Consider the following 15,037-nt stretch of genomic DNA (forward strand, 5'->3'; position numbering starts at 1 on the left):
ATTCAAAGCAAACCAAGATTTTACCAGTATCCTACATTAAACCATTCATGTCCTTTCAACCAAGCTTCTTTGTTGTTACTATAATTACTTTAGTTCTCACACTGTTGACTTATATAAAAAAAAGTAATTTTTATTAAAGAGGTAAATTTTGGGTTATTCGGTCCAAACATAAAGTGATGACTATTTTTGTTTAATTCTATTACCTTACTTTTCTATTTTTCTCTCGGTTTTTGTTCCTGACACTTCGGCAGCTGCAGACAGTAAGAGAAAATTACCAAACCTATCTTTAATCTATTGAATTTTGTGACTGACCCTAGCACGCAGCCTTTGGGAAAGTTCCAATTTCCTTGGTTGACTTGAACCTTAACAGGACCAGACGATTGATCGACGCCTGCTAAATCCGCGTGAAGTTTTCTGTTTTTGGCTGTTTACGTACTTTGTTCAGACATTGTCTATTCATGCTGACTAAAGTTCACCGTCCCAGCGATCTCCTACATTCACGTCTGGGACTTCAGATGCTAACCAGACACATAAGGACACGTGTGTCGATGGTTAAGATTTCCTGGGTATTTGGGGGCCGCAAACCCCAGGCACGCGAGTTGAATCACGTGGTCTTTTACGTGACTATTTTGGTGATTTGTGAATTTTTTTTTTTTTATATTGTTGTTTGTATTCTTACCATTTTGGGGTTGCAACTGCAATAAACAATATCCTATATATACAACAAAATTTAAATCAGAAAAATAAGACTTTTTCAGTATTGCAGTGAAAATAATGGAAATACTTTCCACAATGACCAAAAGATATTTTGTGCTTGAGCAAAAAAAAAATATATATATACATGTATATATCCAGTACATTGCACGTTCAAGAGGGTTATTCATTTCTCGAGCGATGTCATGTCAAGGATATATGAAAAGGAGAGAGAGAGAGAGGATGACAGAGAGAGAGCATTATCTAAGAAATTCGTTTTGTTGTGTAAACAACACTAAAATGAAGGGACCTTATTTCAACTGTTAACTTTGTATCTCTTACTGTCAACGATTTGAGTGCATCCATCTGTAAAGTATTAGTTTTCGCACCCAGCTTGATGTATGAGATATCACCCTCGCAGACATCCACACACATACGCACGCAAACCTTTTGTGGGAAAGACCTGAATGTGTTGAACCTTACAACAAGCTTAAAGATGCTACAAAGTCCTATTCAGCCTCAGCTTACAGAACGTAAGGGTAAAGGTCGCCCCCTAACCTTTTTTTCGGTCCTAGGGGAGTGCGGTGTTTTGGGGTCAGCTGTCTGTGAGGGTGGGGTTGGGCCTCCCCCACCCCTTCATTCTCGCTGCTTTACCTTCCCCAGATAGTTTAGTCGACTGGTGAAAGCTCGCTTGCGCTACACGGAAATCGAACAGGCACTCCTCCAGGCGAGGGCGCCAGTGTTTTAACCACTTAGCTGTTCGCTTCTTCTAGCTTTGATGTGTGTGGAGTGAGGTAGAACATTGCAACTCTTTGCTTATCAGATGTCTACCAATGCCCAAAGAGAACAAAGTTTCTATGTAAATTTCCAACCCTTTTCCCGGGTTCCCTCAACAGTAACTTGATTAACAGTACTGGAAAGAGAAAGCAATTTTGTTCGACTGGGATACTTCTGTAAAGCAAGTGGTTGGTCTTGGACATGAGATCTTGACTTCAAAGCTCTAGACCTCTTTGATTTCTGTTTTCACAAAGTTCAGTGGGTTCTTATCTATCCTAAACTTGCTGTCAAGCTGGGTTTTAAAACATAGATCGTCTAGAGTAAGCAGAATAGAGAGTTCTCGGCTTTTAAAAACTATTTTCGATTTCCATGGGGGATCAATGAATGCTGAACGATGCAAACGTAAATATTGCAGTGTGATTTTTAAAAAATCCGGGAATAGACAAAAATACTTTTAAAACTCTCTTTCTCTGCTGTTTCACACGTGCACGCTCCCTGAGTCTCTCTCTCATACACACACACACACACACACGCACGCACACTGCGCGAGCATGCATCTCATAAACATGCAGAAAAATGTTGATATTTTAGAGTGCTTGAAGCACTTTTCTGTTGGTTTTTTGTTTTTTTTTTGTACTATTCTGGCGTATGGCATCCCAAAATGTTGTGTCCGGTGTGAGTATAATGATTTATTCATTATCCAGCTGATGGAGTGTATGGATTCGTCTAGACTCAGACGCAGCTGGGGGCTCCCGCCTGTCCCTCAAACCTCCTTCGGCCAGCCATTGGAAGTCAGCGTGAGTCCAGTGATGACCTAACTGACAAGACCATCGATAATTGTTCTCAGGCTCTAGTGACAGTGAGTATGGACAGTGAGTATGTCTAGTAACTTTTTATGTCTGTGATTGTGTGTGATATGTACTTCCTTGTGGACGCACACTCGTATGAAAAAAGTGTGTGTGTGTGTGTGACAGAGATCCTGTATACGATTGTCCGTGTATGCGCATGTCCGTGTGCTGCACGCTGGTGTCGAGGGTCACTTCCGCCGCATAAACCCCGAGCGACAAGTTCCATCTACAACAATTTTTTTAAAAAAACTCTGCCAATTCCATAAAATGCACCAGACAATACATTTATTCTGTTCATAAAACATGACACTATTATGGCCAACTTTTCAGACAATTACCTGTGAAAACAAGGGAGCCTTTTCTTTTTCATGCCAGTTATATTTATACATACTTCTTATCATGTATGTCTCTATATTTATTTAAGAAAAAAAAAATTCCCGACAAAGAATAATTGTCTTTGTACACAAATCTAGACGATATATGCGCAAACAAAACTAAACAGTCTGACGGACAGACAGACAGACAATGGGAGTATGAAGAGTATGTGTCATATATAGGGCAGCTCCCTCAGTACTTGCCCCAGTTTATCACGTCAGTTCAATGGCCGGGAAAAACGTTTAACCTCCCAAAGAAAATTGAATTGAATTGACGTGCGACCTCAGGTCAGGTCCTTATTATGCTAACTCAGGTCGTTATTATGCTAACCTATTACACTTTCTGGTAATGAAAGTGTTTGTCATGATGTGGGTGGTTTCGTGGTCACACTCCGAGTATACCAGCTACACAAATCAGAAGCTCCTAGAATCAGTAGCTGAGATCAAGATCACGATATTTTTATTCATTAGCACTGAAGGGACATTTAGGATAGAAAAATTGACACAAAGTAATAATCCTATAACAACTGGTCTCTCAATCTTGCTCGTTCACCACCATCATTAGTTATCTGTCATCATCTAATCTTGTCAGCATTATAAAATTATAACGTATCATCATAAGGACGCCTCCCTCTCTGTCTTACCCCCTACCAACCCACCTACTCACCACCCACTTTTTTCATCTCGCTCTTTCTCCCCCGTCGCCTACATTATTGTGCAACATTATCTGTGTCCGCATCATCATAACCCTCAGCACAAAATGATGTAAAATACATCATAGCATGTACCTAGACTGTTCGATACCTTTCTGGCGCAGAGTGCTTCCTCCTGTCGGGCGAGGCGTGGAATGGCTTGAGGGAGGTAAAATTGAGAGGGAGAAAAAAAGATTGTCTCACAAAAAGATTATTCTGAGTTCAACGAGGGCTTTAAAACTTCACATCCGACGACCGTAAGTTCATGGAAATATTTTCATCTCACACACATAATATATGTATCTATGCAAAGTTGAAAAGTGTGAATGGATTTAAGTGGGTGGATAACTATTTTCTCTCCTATTGAGACTCCCCAAGAGACCTTCAGGCACATCTATTTTTATGGAACGCGCATTTTTCTTTTTACAAAATCTTTTTTAACATGATACGATTTTGGAGTTAGGAGGACATTTTATTCTTATGGGAGAGTTTAAAAAAAAAAAAAAGTTTGCAGTTTTAATTACGTCCCTTCCTATGGATACGAGGAGGGAGGGATAGGAAATATGGCCAAGTCTTTTTTCCCCTGCTGTAAATGTTGTTTTTGTTCCGTACCATATATATCCAGCTTCTCTATACATCGACTTTTCTGTCGTTACTGTGGAAATATTAATAACAACAACAAAAACAACAATCAGCATATTCTGCCACGCTCTAGCTAAGCGCTCCTTAGTGCGTACCACACTCACGCACGCGCAAGAGAGAGAGACAATCTAATAATGGTGATGGTGGTGGTGGGGGGGGGTGATGATGGTGGTGGTGTTGGTGGGAGTGTTGGTGGTGGTGATGTTGTGCATTATAACCAGACAAAAAAAAAAAACTATTGTTCGCGTTAGATTTTCTGCCTTTCCCTGACCAATACCTCAACCGGACAAATACGCTTTTCTTAATTTCTTTATTGCGTGGAGGAACCCATCCAGGAACAAATTGTGAAACTACATAATGGCAGATGCTGTGCAACCACAATAAGTCGATCATCACCTGACTGTAAGGACACGAGTCCTTGGGGACTGCACAAACTTTCATCAGGCCGAGGCTGAGCTAATACAGCAACCATTATTACCCCCAGCAATAAAAAGGGATTTTTAAAAATCTGTATATGTGTGAGGTAGTGTTGCAGCACTTTGCCGATCCATGATAATTGTATTGGTTCAAACTTTGGTATTGAACAGTTGTTCAAAAAGAAACCTTTATTTATTGCAACCGGGGAAGTAAACGAATTTTTTTTTTTTACACAAGCCCCCTCCCTCGCCATTTCACTTCTGCCCCGAAGACTTGAAGGATGCGATGTACTGGCAGAAAGACTTGGAATTTTGATACTGTTCATCGGTTATCGTATTATTGATAAGAAGCACATGCCGTTACGTTATCGACGTCCATCAGGACCCAGAATTTCTCATCAATAATAAAGAAACACGTGAGCAGTGGCACAGAAAATGCAGGGCCCTGGGATCGTATTGTAGACTGCCTTTCCGTCCACCAGTAAAGATACTGCAATATTATTGACCAACAATATGCGATTGTGGGAGAGTCGTTCATTATCTCAGTTAGGGTGAGGCGAGTGCCCTGTGTTGCCAGACTGAGTTTAGAGACAGGGGTGAAAGGTCAAAGACCTGATGTGTGGATAGCCTAAGTGAAGCCTTAAGAACTCTCACTCTTTGTGTGTGTGTGTTTGCATAATAAAATTGCATAGTATGAGCTGAAAACAAAACTTGCAGACTAATTATCGTTTACAATCCAAAAGTTAAATTAAAAAAAATTTCTTTTGACATTTCGGAAAAGGTTTCTTGATTAATATACATTGCTCTTCCTGCCATTTTACATTTGTTTTGTTATTTTTTTTTTTTATTATAGCATGCATCCATAGACTTTTTTTCTAATGACTGGGTTTGCGTCTGTCTTCTTCCACGACACTAAAGAGCACGAAATAATTGAAGGGAAACCTTATCCTTCAAAGCAAATACCTCCGGGCATCGCTATTAGCCTTTCCTCAAACGAGGCCACGAACCGAACGTTACGGCCTGATCAAAATAAATTGGAACAAAACACAAAAAAATAAGTATGAACGCAATATTGGTTTCCAGTATTTGTACTCAATATAAATTTTATGTCTATCTGCTCGTGTGAACTAATTATTTAATGATAGTCAAATCCTCCTTTACTCAGATTATACAAGTCACAGACTTGGAATAACAGAAGACAATGATACAAGATTTTAGTCTAGATCTATAAGCAAGAGTTGTCGCCAACTGAAAGTTTGTGTCTAAAATTTTCGTGTTTTTAAGGAAATGAGCTTTTTTGTTGTTGCGTGTTGGAAAATGTTTTCATCCAAATAATATTAGCATCAATGAATATTTTCTAAATATTTAGCGTTCTTTAAGTCAAAATTAAACGGCTGCAAAACTGCTGCTGTTGATCTCAGTAATCATTGCTAGGAAATGACGCAACATGTTGACAATATTACTACTCCGTTACTTTGCTACAAATATTTTGACGTCAAATCGCTAAACGGTCTGCATTATTTCCGTTTTCCCACTTCGCCAACTGTACATAAAAGTCTCAATAACTCAATGACTTTTCCAGTTTTAAAAGCCGACGTACTAATCGAACAACGAAGCGCTGAAACAACTCTGTTTGCGAAATGCTGAGAACTAGATTTTTGTCTCGGATGAAGATCAGCACAAAAGGGACTTTCAAACAGTCAGCAAAAAAACATTAGCTGTCGCCATCTTCAAATGCACCGCTAGGTAGGTTGCCGTCAATTATCGTCAGTTTCATGGCAGATTTTTTTGTCAGACAGGGCGTTTGAGAAGTACAGCGTATAAACATTCGCAGAAAAGTCTCGGAATTCAAAACCGAAATATCCCCCAAAATACCCAAAAAAATCGGAAAAACTGTCAAACCTTAGGGAAAAAAATCAGCCGGTAAGAGCAGATCTAGAAGTGCACTCCTGAAACTGCAAAATTCCGAACGAAGAAGGGCTCCTTATCTGGCGATCCAGGAATGAATCCTGCAGCTCCTAGCTATCCTATGGCGTCACTATACGTCGGAGACCTGCATCCTGATGTGACTGAGGCCATGTTGTTCGAGAAGTTCTCCACGGCGGGACCGGTTCTGTCTATCCGCGTATGTCGGGACATGATCACCAGACGATCCCTGGGATATGCTTATGTCAACTTTCAGCAACCTGCCGATGGTAAGTCAGAAAATTGTAGATTTAATGCTGGTGAACACGTTAAAATAGACAAGAGGAGAAGTGTTGACTGGTAGTCTTTTGAGATCATGGACAGCCCAAAGTGAGTGCTCTGTGTGTGTGTGAGAGAGAGAGAGATGCAAATATGTACAGATCTAATTCTCCGAGGTCTTATAATTATGTTTCTGCCTTGCCCTGTATTACTCTAACTTTTTACCACACCCTCAACGCCCACAAACCCACCCACAAGGACAGGCTGAGAAGCAATCTGTATGTAAATTCTGCTGAATTGTGTTATTTTAGCAGGAAAAAAATGAAAGCTTGTTTTTGCGTTCTTAGAATGCTACTCAATTTGAACTATCCAGCAAGAACAGATAACTCACCGGACTAGTTTATGAGGGTTATTACCACGAAGACTGATGGGGAGGGGGAAAATGGGTTGCAACCCTTTCAGTTTTCGAGAAGTCTTTAGACGGCTTTGTTTTATGCCTTCGCTGAAGTGGGGAAGAAGAATTTAGGCCGTCAGACATGTGACTGGTTTGGTCCTGAAAGCCTGGTCATCTTTCATGCGTTTCCATGCACATTACAGTAACTTATCAATATAAAAAAACATTGAGATATCCGCTGTTCCAGAGGTTTGCAAAAAAAAAGTGTATGTGTGTGTTGTATAATACGATAAATATTCTTTAATGATTCCAGCTTCAAGTCCAATTTCATGGGAGTACAACATGATAATGCAAAATATATAACGCATATAACTAGCGTGCTCAAAACTAGACTTTTACTACTTTTATACACCGCATAAATACAGGTGTGCATCACGCTTGCACTGGTATAGACATACATCAAGATTTCAGTCACCATACGATCGTGTATACACGGAGGTGCAAGCATAGGTATGCATCAGGCCATTAGTCACTATATAATCATGTACATACGAATGTATAAACACCGCTATTCATCAAACAATAGTCTCCATACATCGTGTAATCAATTACCTTTAAAATGACATGTTTATAATGAAATAAATAATTAAAGTAAAGGTCTTCAATCAACGTTATCATTGCTTTTCCTTATTTTTAATACTTTATGAAAGAAGAGGGTAGTGTAATAAATAATCTGGTATCTGCACAAGTCTGGTGTCGGGAATGTCTTCATCAGTGTGCAATAAAAAAAGAGGAAGGTGCTTAAAATATTTTTAGGATGAAATGTTTACTCATACCCATACATTTCATGCATAGAAGTAGAAAGTGTTGTTCAGTTTAAGTGTTGTATCAGGACAAACTGGGCAGTTAAAACATTGCGTATACTAAACAATAACGTTTCTGATGGTGTTTAAGGCACAGCTATGCACACAGAGTACAGAAACGCATATTGTAGCGCTAGAACCCAGTCTGGGGAGGATGATTCTGCTGTGCAGACCGACAACCATAATCATCAAGTCTTACGTGACGGAGACTCGACTGTTATGCCAGACATTTATTCATATTTCACCAGCAATCAGTCTCATTGCCAGCTTTGGGAAGTGCTAAGAGCCTTCTTTTTGGATCAATGGAATTAATGTACGATCAAGGGCTGCTACGACAAAATGCACTGCAGCACGCAAACTTTCACTCAGCACTTTGTTTTTATTTACTTTTTCTTTTTTGTCAAGCTGAAAGGGCACTGGACACTATGAACTTCGATTGCATCAAAGGGAGACCTATCCGAATAATGTGGTCTCAGCGAGATCCCTCCTTGCGCAAGTCTGGTGTTGGGAACGTCTTCATCAAAAATCTGGACAAGAGCATCGACAACAAAGCCCTGTTTGACACCTTTTCTGCTTTTGGAAACATCATGTCATGCAAGGTAAACGAAGACAGCATTAAGCGACTCAAAATGTTTGGTTTTACACAAAGACTGATTACAGTTTAATTTTATTTTGACAAAATTGGCGTAGGGCCAAGGTCATATCTTAAAAACAAACAAAAACTAATACTAAGATAAACTAACGTGATGTATTGTTAGCAATTACCGTAATGTTTTCATTTTAAATATCGTTATCATCATCATTATCATCATCATCGGCATGAAGGTCACCTGTACAGCGCATCTTCCCCCCAAACAAGAGAACTAAATGTGCTTTCGAGTGGAGGGGACCGACAGATGCTATCATTATTATACAGCACAACTAAAGACGTACGTAATCATAACGGCCACCATACCGCATATCGTCTACACTCGTAAAGAAGAGAAACTATGATCAGATTGCGTTGTCCGTCACTGGAAGGTCTTGAAATTAATATGCATTTGAGTTAACAAGTAACATTTTTTCTGAGTAAAGTGGGAAAGGGGAGAGAATATAGTAATGGGGAAACTTGAGTGAAGGAAGACTTTCCTCTTCTTTGAACAGTTCTGTTTTCATTTCGGCTATTGGCCATCAACAAGTCCTTGCTAGTCTGACTAGACTTGAAACTTCAAGGTGTGCACTACCAATGAAATTGTCATTTACATTTTTTTTTAAATAAAGCGAGTCTATCCTTATCTATTCCCTTTTCAATCGACTTCTTCCACAAATATATGTAGGTAGCGAAAAATGCGGATAATATGTGAGGGAAAGAAAGATTGGGTGATGCTTCGAATTTCACATGCCTCTGCTCCTCTTCCTGCAGGTCTCTCAAAATCGACATTAGATTGCTGTTGTTTCCCATCATCTGACAAAATTACATCACTCACAAAGTTGTGTGTGCGGGATGCAAGCTACTCTCTCTCGCTCTTGCAATTAGGCAACATTACTCAGCGGCTTTGATGTATTTAGCTTGACATGCTTATCGAGATGGCCTTAGTCGAACAACAGTAATGTGAACGATTGTGTAGGAAATACTCTTTGTTTTTCGTTGGCCAAAGATAAAAAAAGCAGATGCAAAAGAATTTTTCTTTTAAAACAATTTTTCTCATAAATATCTCTAAAATGTAAGAAACTCATCAAAAGTAGACGTCAAATGAATGGACGCGCGAAACAAGATATTAAACTTGATACACCCCATGCGCAAGGCTTGTCAGAGAGTTTTGAAATCGATGGGCCTCGTGGGTTTTTATGACCCTTACATTAACTTTTTTCTCTTCTTGACACTCCCTTCCCCCTCACACAACCATCACTCCCTCCTGTCCGACACCAGCATGCACTCTCAACCTTTACGAGCACCGTTATTTTTGCACACAGTCCTGTCCTGTTCACACGACAGCAGCACAGCCAGCGCTGTCGGAAATTGTATCTAAACGTTTAGATGGTTCCTGATGTTGTGTTCAGATTGCCTGTGATGAGAATGGCTCAAAGGGCTACGGTTTCGTGCACTTTGAGACAGAGGATGCTGCCCGTCAGGCCATCGAAAAAGTGAATGGCATGCTACTCAACGGGAAAAAAGTGTAAGTTCTTGTTTCTGCTTTTATGGGAAACGCCTGCAGGTCAAGATGATTTCCTGTATAGTCATTTGCCTCATCGTGAGGTTTTAAAATGTAGCAACAGCTTGCTTTTCAACACACGTTGTCTATTAAATAAATAAATAATCATGTGACTTTCTTAAATCATCTGGTCACTGCAGACGAATGAATGAATGATCAACACTCATACTCCATTGAATAAACGTAAAATCAAAACTTAGAGAAGACTGATATATTAAGAAGATAATAAATCTGTTGACCCTCAGACCGTCAAAGACACGAAGCGTTACCGTTCATAATTGTTCTCGTGAAAATTTCTATTTCCGTTCCGTGTTAATTCCTTCCATTTAGATGTCAAACAGCTTATGTGAATGGCTCCAGAGTCACAAAGAGATAGGATGGGGAGAAGAGAAAAAGATAAAAAGACAGACTTTTCGCTGGACTATTCTTTGGTTGTAATTTTTTTAAATTATAAATGTCCCTATAAGGTAGAAAAAATAAAATATCTTGACCCTTCAATATTGGTACCGTCGTGGCTATAATCTCGATACCGCAGGTTCGTGGGTCGTTTCATCCCACGCAAGGAACGCTTGCTGCTGATGGGGGACAAGGCGCGAAAATTCAACAACGTCTACATCAAGAACTTTGGTGACGATCTGGACGACGACAAGCTGAGGCAGCTGTTCGAGCCCTTCGGCAAGATCATTAGTGCCAAGGTCTTTGTCCGCTTGTGTGTCTGTCAACGGGACAGTCGCTTTATATCTGGCCACTCAGTGCACAAAGTTCGCAGTTATGCCATTCTGTCCTTTTTTTCTGCCGGTGGTAGCAAACATTATTTACGTCTATGGGAGTGTCACTTAGGAAAAATTCTTGTGTTCATGTGGCGCGTCATAGGTGTGTGGAGTACGAATTTTCATGTAAAATTCCGGGTGTGGCGAGGGGAAACGGACATTCCATATGTCAATGCTTTTTTTTTTTTTTAAAAAAATTAATATATAACCATATTGAACGATTAAAGGGAAATAACTAGTCTCAAACGCTTGGAATGAGAGTTAAAATAGAGGTTACCTCCCTTTCATTGAAAGTCTTCACTAGATCACCGACGAGCCAAAAAGCAACGCTGGTCACAGAAGAACGCAAAAGAGAACTTTACAAACTATGGATTACTCAAACACATACATGCATTGCATAAACACAAGGACAATGCAAAGCCACAGGTGCATGATTAAAAACATCGACCTTCAGTATTTATTATTAGGAGTTATTAATGGCAAAAAATACAGTTACTTATTTGTGGCATTATTTCTTTTAGGTTATGACTGACCACCAGGGAAATTCCAGGGGCTTCGGATTTGTGAGTTTTGAGGAGCCGGAGGCCGCAGAAAAGGTATCAAACATGGTAGCATGCGTTGTGCGGTGCATGTGTCCATGCAACTCTTATGATCTCACTAGTAAAGTATCTTTTAAACTTGTTTCCCAAGACAAAGATGACGGAAACTCTTATCATCACCAATGTCTTTAAAGTTCGCCCTACTTAAAAAAATCACCATTAACCTCCTCGTTAGACTTCTTCGGCCTCCTTACTTTCTTTGTACACCACCGGTATCAGCAAATAATCACCATGACGTCAATTTTATGTTCTATGACATTTCGGTCAGTACCGTTCGGATATCTAGTCTTAGTATTAACAGGTAGGGGTCATGGATTAATGGTAACAAAAGTAGTACCAACATTTTTGCGATTGATTATTGTTATAAATATCCCAAGAGGTCTTTGCTAAAAGTTAGTTAAGGCTTTGAGAAGAGTTTACCTTAATACAAAGCCTCGGGATTTTTTTTGTCCCATTTTTGACTTTTTCTGGGGAGTGGAGGGGTGTTTCCCACACTTTGCTTTGTCCCTCAAAACTATTGCGAAATCGTACTTGTGATGACAGCTTACAATTTCAAATGTAGGACAAGCAGCTTCTCTCTAGGGTCGTCGAGAGCCCTGTGCACATCATATCACGAGGTTCTTTAGCTCGATGGATAACGCAGATCCCACACCGCAATGTCTTGTATTTTATGAGCATTTTATCTACACTGCTTCATGTCCGTGTGACCTGTAACTCTGTCTGTATGGTAGGCTGTGCAAGCTATCAATGGCACGGATATCAATGGCAAGATCGTCTTTGCTGGCCGAGCCCAAAAGAAGATGGAGCGGCAGGCCGAGTTGAAGGAGAGGTTTGAAAAGCTCAAGACGGAGAGAGTCGGGCGGTTCCAGGGCGTCAACCTCTACGTCAAGAACCTCGACGAGGTCATCGACGATGAGCGGCTGCACAAGGAGTTTGCGCAGTTTGGCACCATCACCAGCGCAAAGGTTATGAACCGGCGTTTGTTTGTGTGTGTGTGTGAGAGAGAGAGTGAAAAGAGGAGAGGGGTAGGGAGAATGTGCAAAGGAATAATGAGAGACACAGAGAGGCTTGTGTGCAGGAGAATATGCGAAATTTCGCCAATACTTCCGTTAGTATTTAATTTAAACCAAAATAAAAGCTCTGTCAGTGAGGTGAAAAATAGGGTGAAGGATGACGCCAACTAGTGGTCATGTAAGTGGTTCATCGTTTCCAAAGCACGGCACATGGAAAGTGAAAATTTAACAGTCTCCTTTCGCCGCCTCTTACAAACGGGTACAGAGTGATGAAAGTCTAGTTTTCCAATCATAAGCCCAGTGGACCTCAAACCGATGACGTTCTGCTCTGTAGTCGAAGACATCAGGATAACCTCCAGACTCATGAAGAATTTACAGACCTGACTTGCCAATTTTCTGCGTATTTGATTATGAGGTGGGAGGTGAAACACTGGAACACTGCTCGCTTGCCCCTCTCCTATACACTCTTACACCGGTAATTTTTTTCTCGTCTCGATGTGCAGGTGATGACGGAAGGGGGTCGTTCCAAAGGGTTTGGCTTCGTCTGCTTCACTTCCCCTGGGGAAGCCACACGGGCCGTCACGGAGATGAACGGCCGCATCATCGTGGCCAAGCCCCTGTACGTGGCTTTGGCCCAACGCAAGGAGGATCGTCGGGCCTACCTCGCTTCTCGAGTCAACGTGGGTAGGCAGGTGAGACAGGTTCAATGAGGGTAGAAGGGTACAGAGATTTTTTTCATCCTCAAACACATACATCCTTCTTCCAGCAGTCCTTCATGAGCGGTCCCGTGGAGCAATGGTCAAGCATTTTCCACCGATACAATACAGAGTCGGGTTCAGATTTCGATTCCACCATTGTGCTCTTTCTCTGCTTTTGACTCGGGGGGCGAGGGGGACACCTCGCCCACCCTTCTCCTCCAGCAATCATTTATTACTTTACAGGAAGGAAGATTTAATACACTGCAATACGTCTGAACAATTGAGATGGAGTCATGTGGGGTCTAACGGTCAAAGAACACAGGTTTGAACAGATTTAATTGAATGATCTTTAATAGTAGTGAAGAAAAGATGTTTTAAACTGTGTGTGACAGACAAACCAGCCCTTTGCCAACCAGATGTTCCAGCCCAGTGGAGCAGGATACTTCATCCCTACTGTGCCCCAGGCTCAGAGAGGGTTCTTTGCCCCTGCCCAGATGCCGCAGGTCCGCAGGGGACAGTGCTGGCAAAACCAGTCGCGTGTCACCCAGCCTGCCCAGCAAAGTCAGTCATTGTTTGTATCAGAGTTTTCAAGTGTACGAAACTTCAGTTGTTGTTGTTGTTGTTTTTTTTTTTTTTTTGGTCCAGATCGCAGGTTAATATTAGTAGTACACGATAAGCAGATATTATTCATAGCATGAGACACAAGCCTGGAAACATTGCCATTGCCATTACTATATTTATGTATGGGGTAGGGGTGTTTGCGCGCACAGGAGCTAACAACTAGTAACATTGTGCAAACAAGCACCGCATATAGTTTTTTATGTTTAAAAAAGTAAAGTGTAAACTGTGTCTGCTGCAGCCTACCAGACAGTGACTCCTCAAACACCAACCATCCACCGCAGTCGCACCACAGGCAGCGGCCAGACACCTGGGCCTGCGTCCAACTCCCACGCGCGAGCCATCATGGGTCAGACGGTGGCCACCACTCCTGTCGTGGCGGCCTCCCACTGCACCACGGGGATGGTGCCAGCCACCAACACAGCGTCCAACGTCATGACCAGTCAGCCGGTACCGCCCCCACGTACCACCTACAAGCTGGCCTCGCACATCGCAACCCAGCCTCCCAGACCCTGCAGTACGTCAGTCAGCAGGTCAGACACCAAATGTTTCGCATTTATCTCTGATGCAGTAAACCAAACGCTTAACTGGGGGTTCTATATTTTTTTAATTTAGAAGGAATTAAAAAAACTTTTTTTTTTGCCTTTAATGTCTAGTAGGATGCAAACTTCTGATGTGTAGGTCAAACACAGTGGATGTTACTATTTTCCAAAGTCTTGTGGAGCTACATCTTCCTTTAAGTTCCTCTGATTTGGTGCATTGCCTGTGGCTTTCTACACTTTCGAGTTTGAATGGATAGATGAGATTTTTTTTTTTTTTTGCTGGACTAATAATGGTTAAGAAAGCCCGTAAAGCCAAGACTCGTAAGTGAACAAGTGACGATAGAATCCAATCTCTGTATTGCTAATGTAGTCTATACTATACAGTAAGTGGTGGTTGATGTCAGTCTTCTAACTGTCTGCAGACTGGAGGGCTGAATGTGGGCAGCCAGGAGCCTCTAACAGCAGCATTGCTGGCCTCTGCTCCACCCCAAGAGCAGAAGCAGATTTTGGGTGAGCGGCTCTTCCCACTCATTCGACGCATGGCCCCATCCTTGGCGGGTAAAGTCACAGGCATGCTGCTAGAGATTGACAACTCGGAACTTCTGCACATGCTAGAATCTCCAGAGTCTCTCAAGGCCAAGGTAAGGCGCGTGTTTTCCTGAAGACTCTTAGAACCATAGATGTTTTGTGTCCTATACCTTCAACATCCGAAAATGGACTTA

General features: G+C 41.4%; 1 protein-coding gene across 1 annotated transcript; it reads left to right on the plus strand.

Moving 5' to 3' along the window:
* Nucleotides 1–6,055: 6,055 nt before the first annotated feature.
* Nucleotides 6,056–14,895, plus strand: LOC112562808 (polyadenylate-binding protein 4-like). Its single transcript, XM_025236320.1, has 10 exons — nucleotides 6,056–6,637; nucleotides 8,289–8,482; nucleotides 9,924–10,039; nucleotides 10,611–10,770; nucleotides 11,367–11,441; nucleotides 12,176–12,409; nucleotides 12,961–13,149; nucleotides 13,548–13,716; nucleotides 14,015–14,306; nucleotides 14,738–14,895. The coding sequence occupies exons 1-10, from the start codon at nucleotides 6,445–6,447 to the stop codon at nucleotides 14,748–14,750; spliced, it is 1,635 nt and encodes a 544-aa protein (XP_025092105.1). The 5' UTR covers nucleotides 6,056–6,444; the 3' UTR covers nucleotides 14,751–14,895.
* Nucleotides 14,896–15,037: the final 142 nt, after the last annotated feature.

Source organism: Pomacea canaliculata, linkage group LG4 (genome assembly GCF_003073045.1).
Source record: "Pomacea canaliculata isolate SZHN2017 linkage group LG4, ASM307304v1, whole genome shotgun sequence".
Lineage (NCBI taxonomy): Eukaryota > Metazoa > Mollusca > Gastropoda > Architaenioglossa > Ampullariidae > Pomacea > Pomacea canaliculata.

What these genes read in the sequence shown, in the direction of transcription:
- LOC112562808 (XM_025236320.1), top strand. Translation starts at nt 6,445, where the DNA reads ATGAATCCTGCAGCTCCTAGCTATCCTATGGCGTCACTATACGTCGGA. An exon ending in GAGTCAACGTGGGTAGGCAG is followed by an intron (nt 13,150 to 13,547) that starts GTGAGACAGGTT and finishes TGTGTGTGACAG; the next exon opens with ACAAACCAGCCCTTTGCCAA. An exon ending in CACCCAGCCTGCCCAGCAAA is followed by an intron (nt 13,717 to 14,014) that starts GTCAGTCATTGT and finishes TGTCTGCTGCAG; the next exon opens with CCTACCAGACAGTGACTCCT.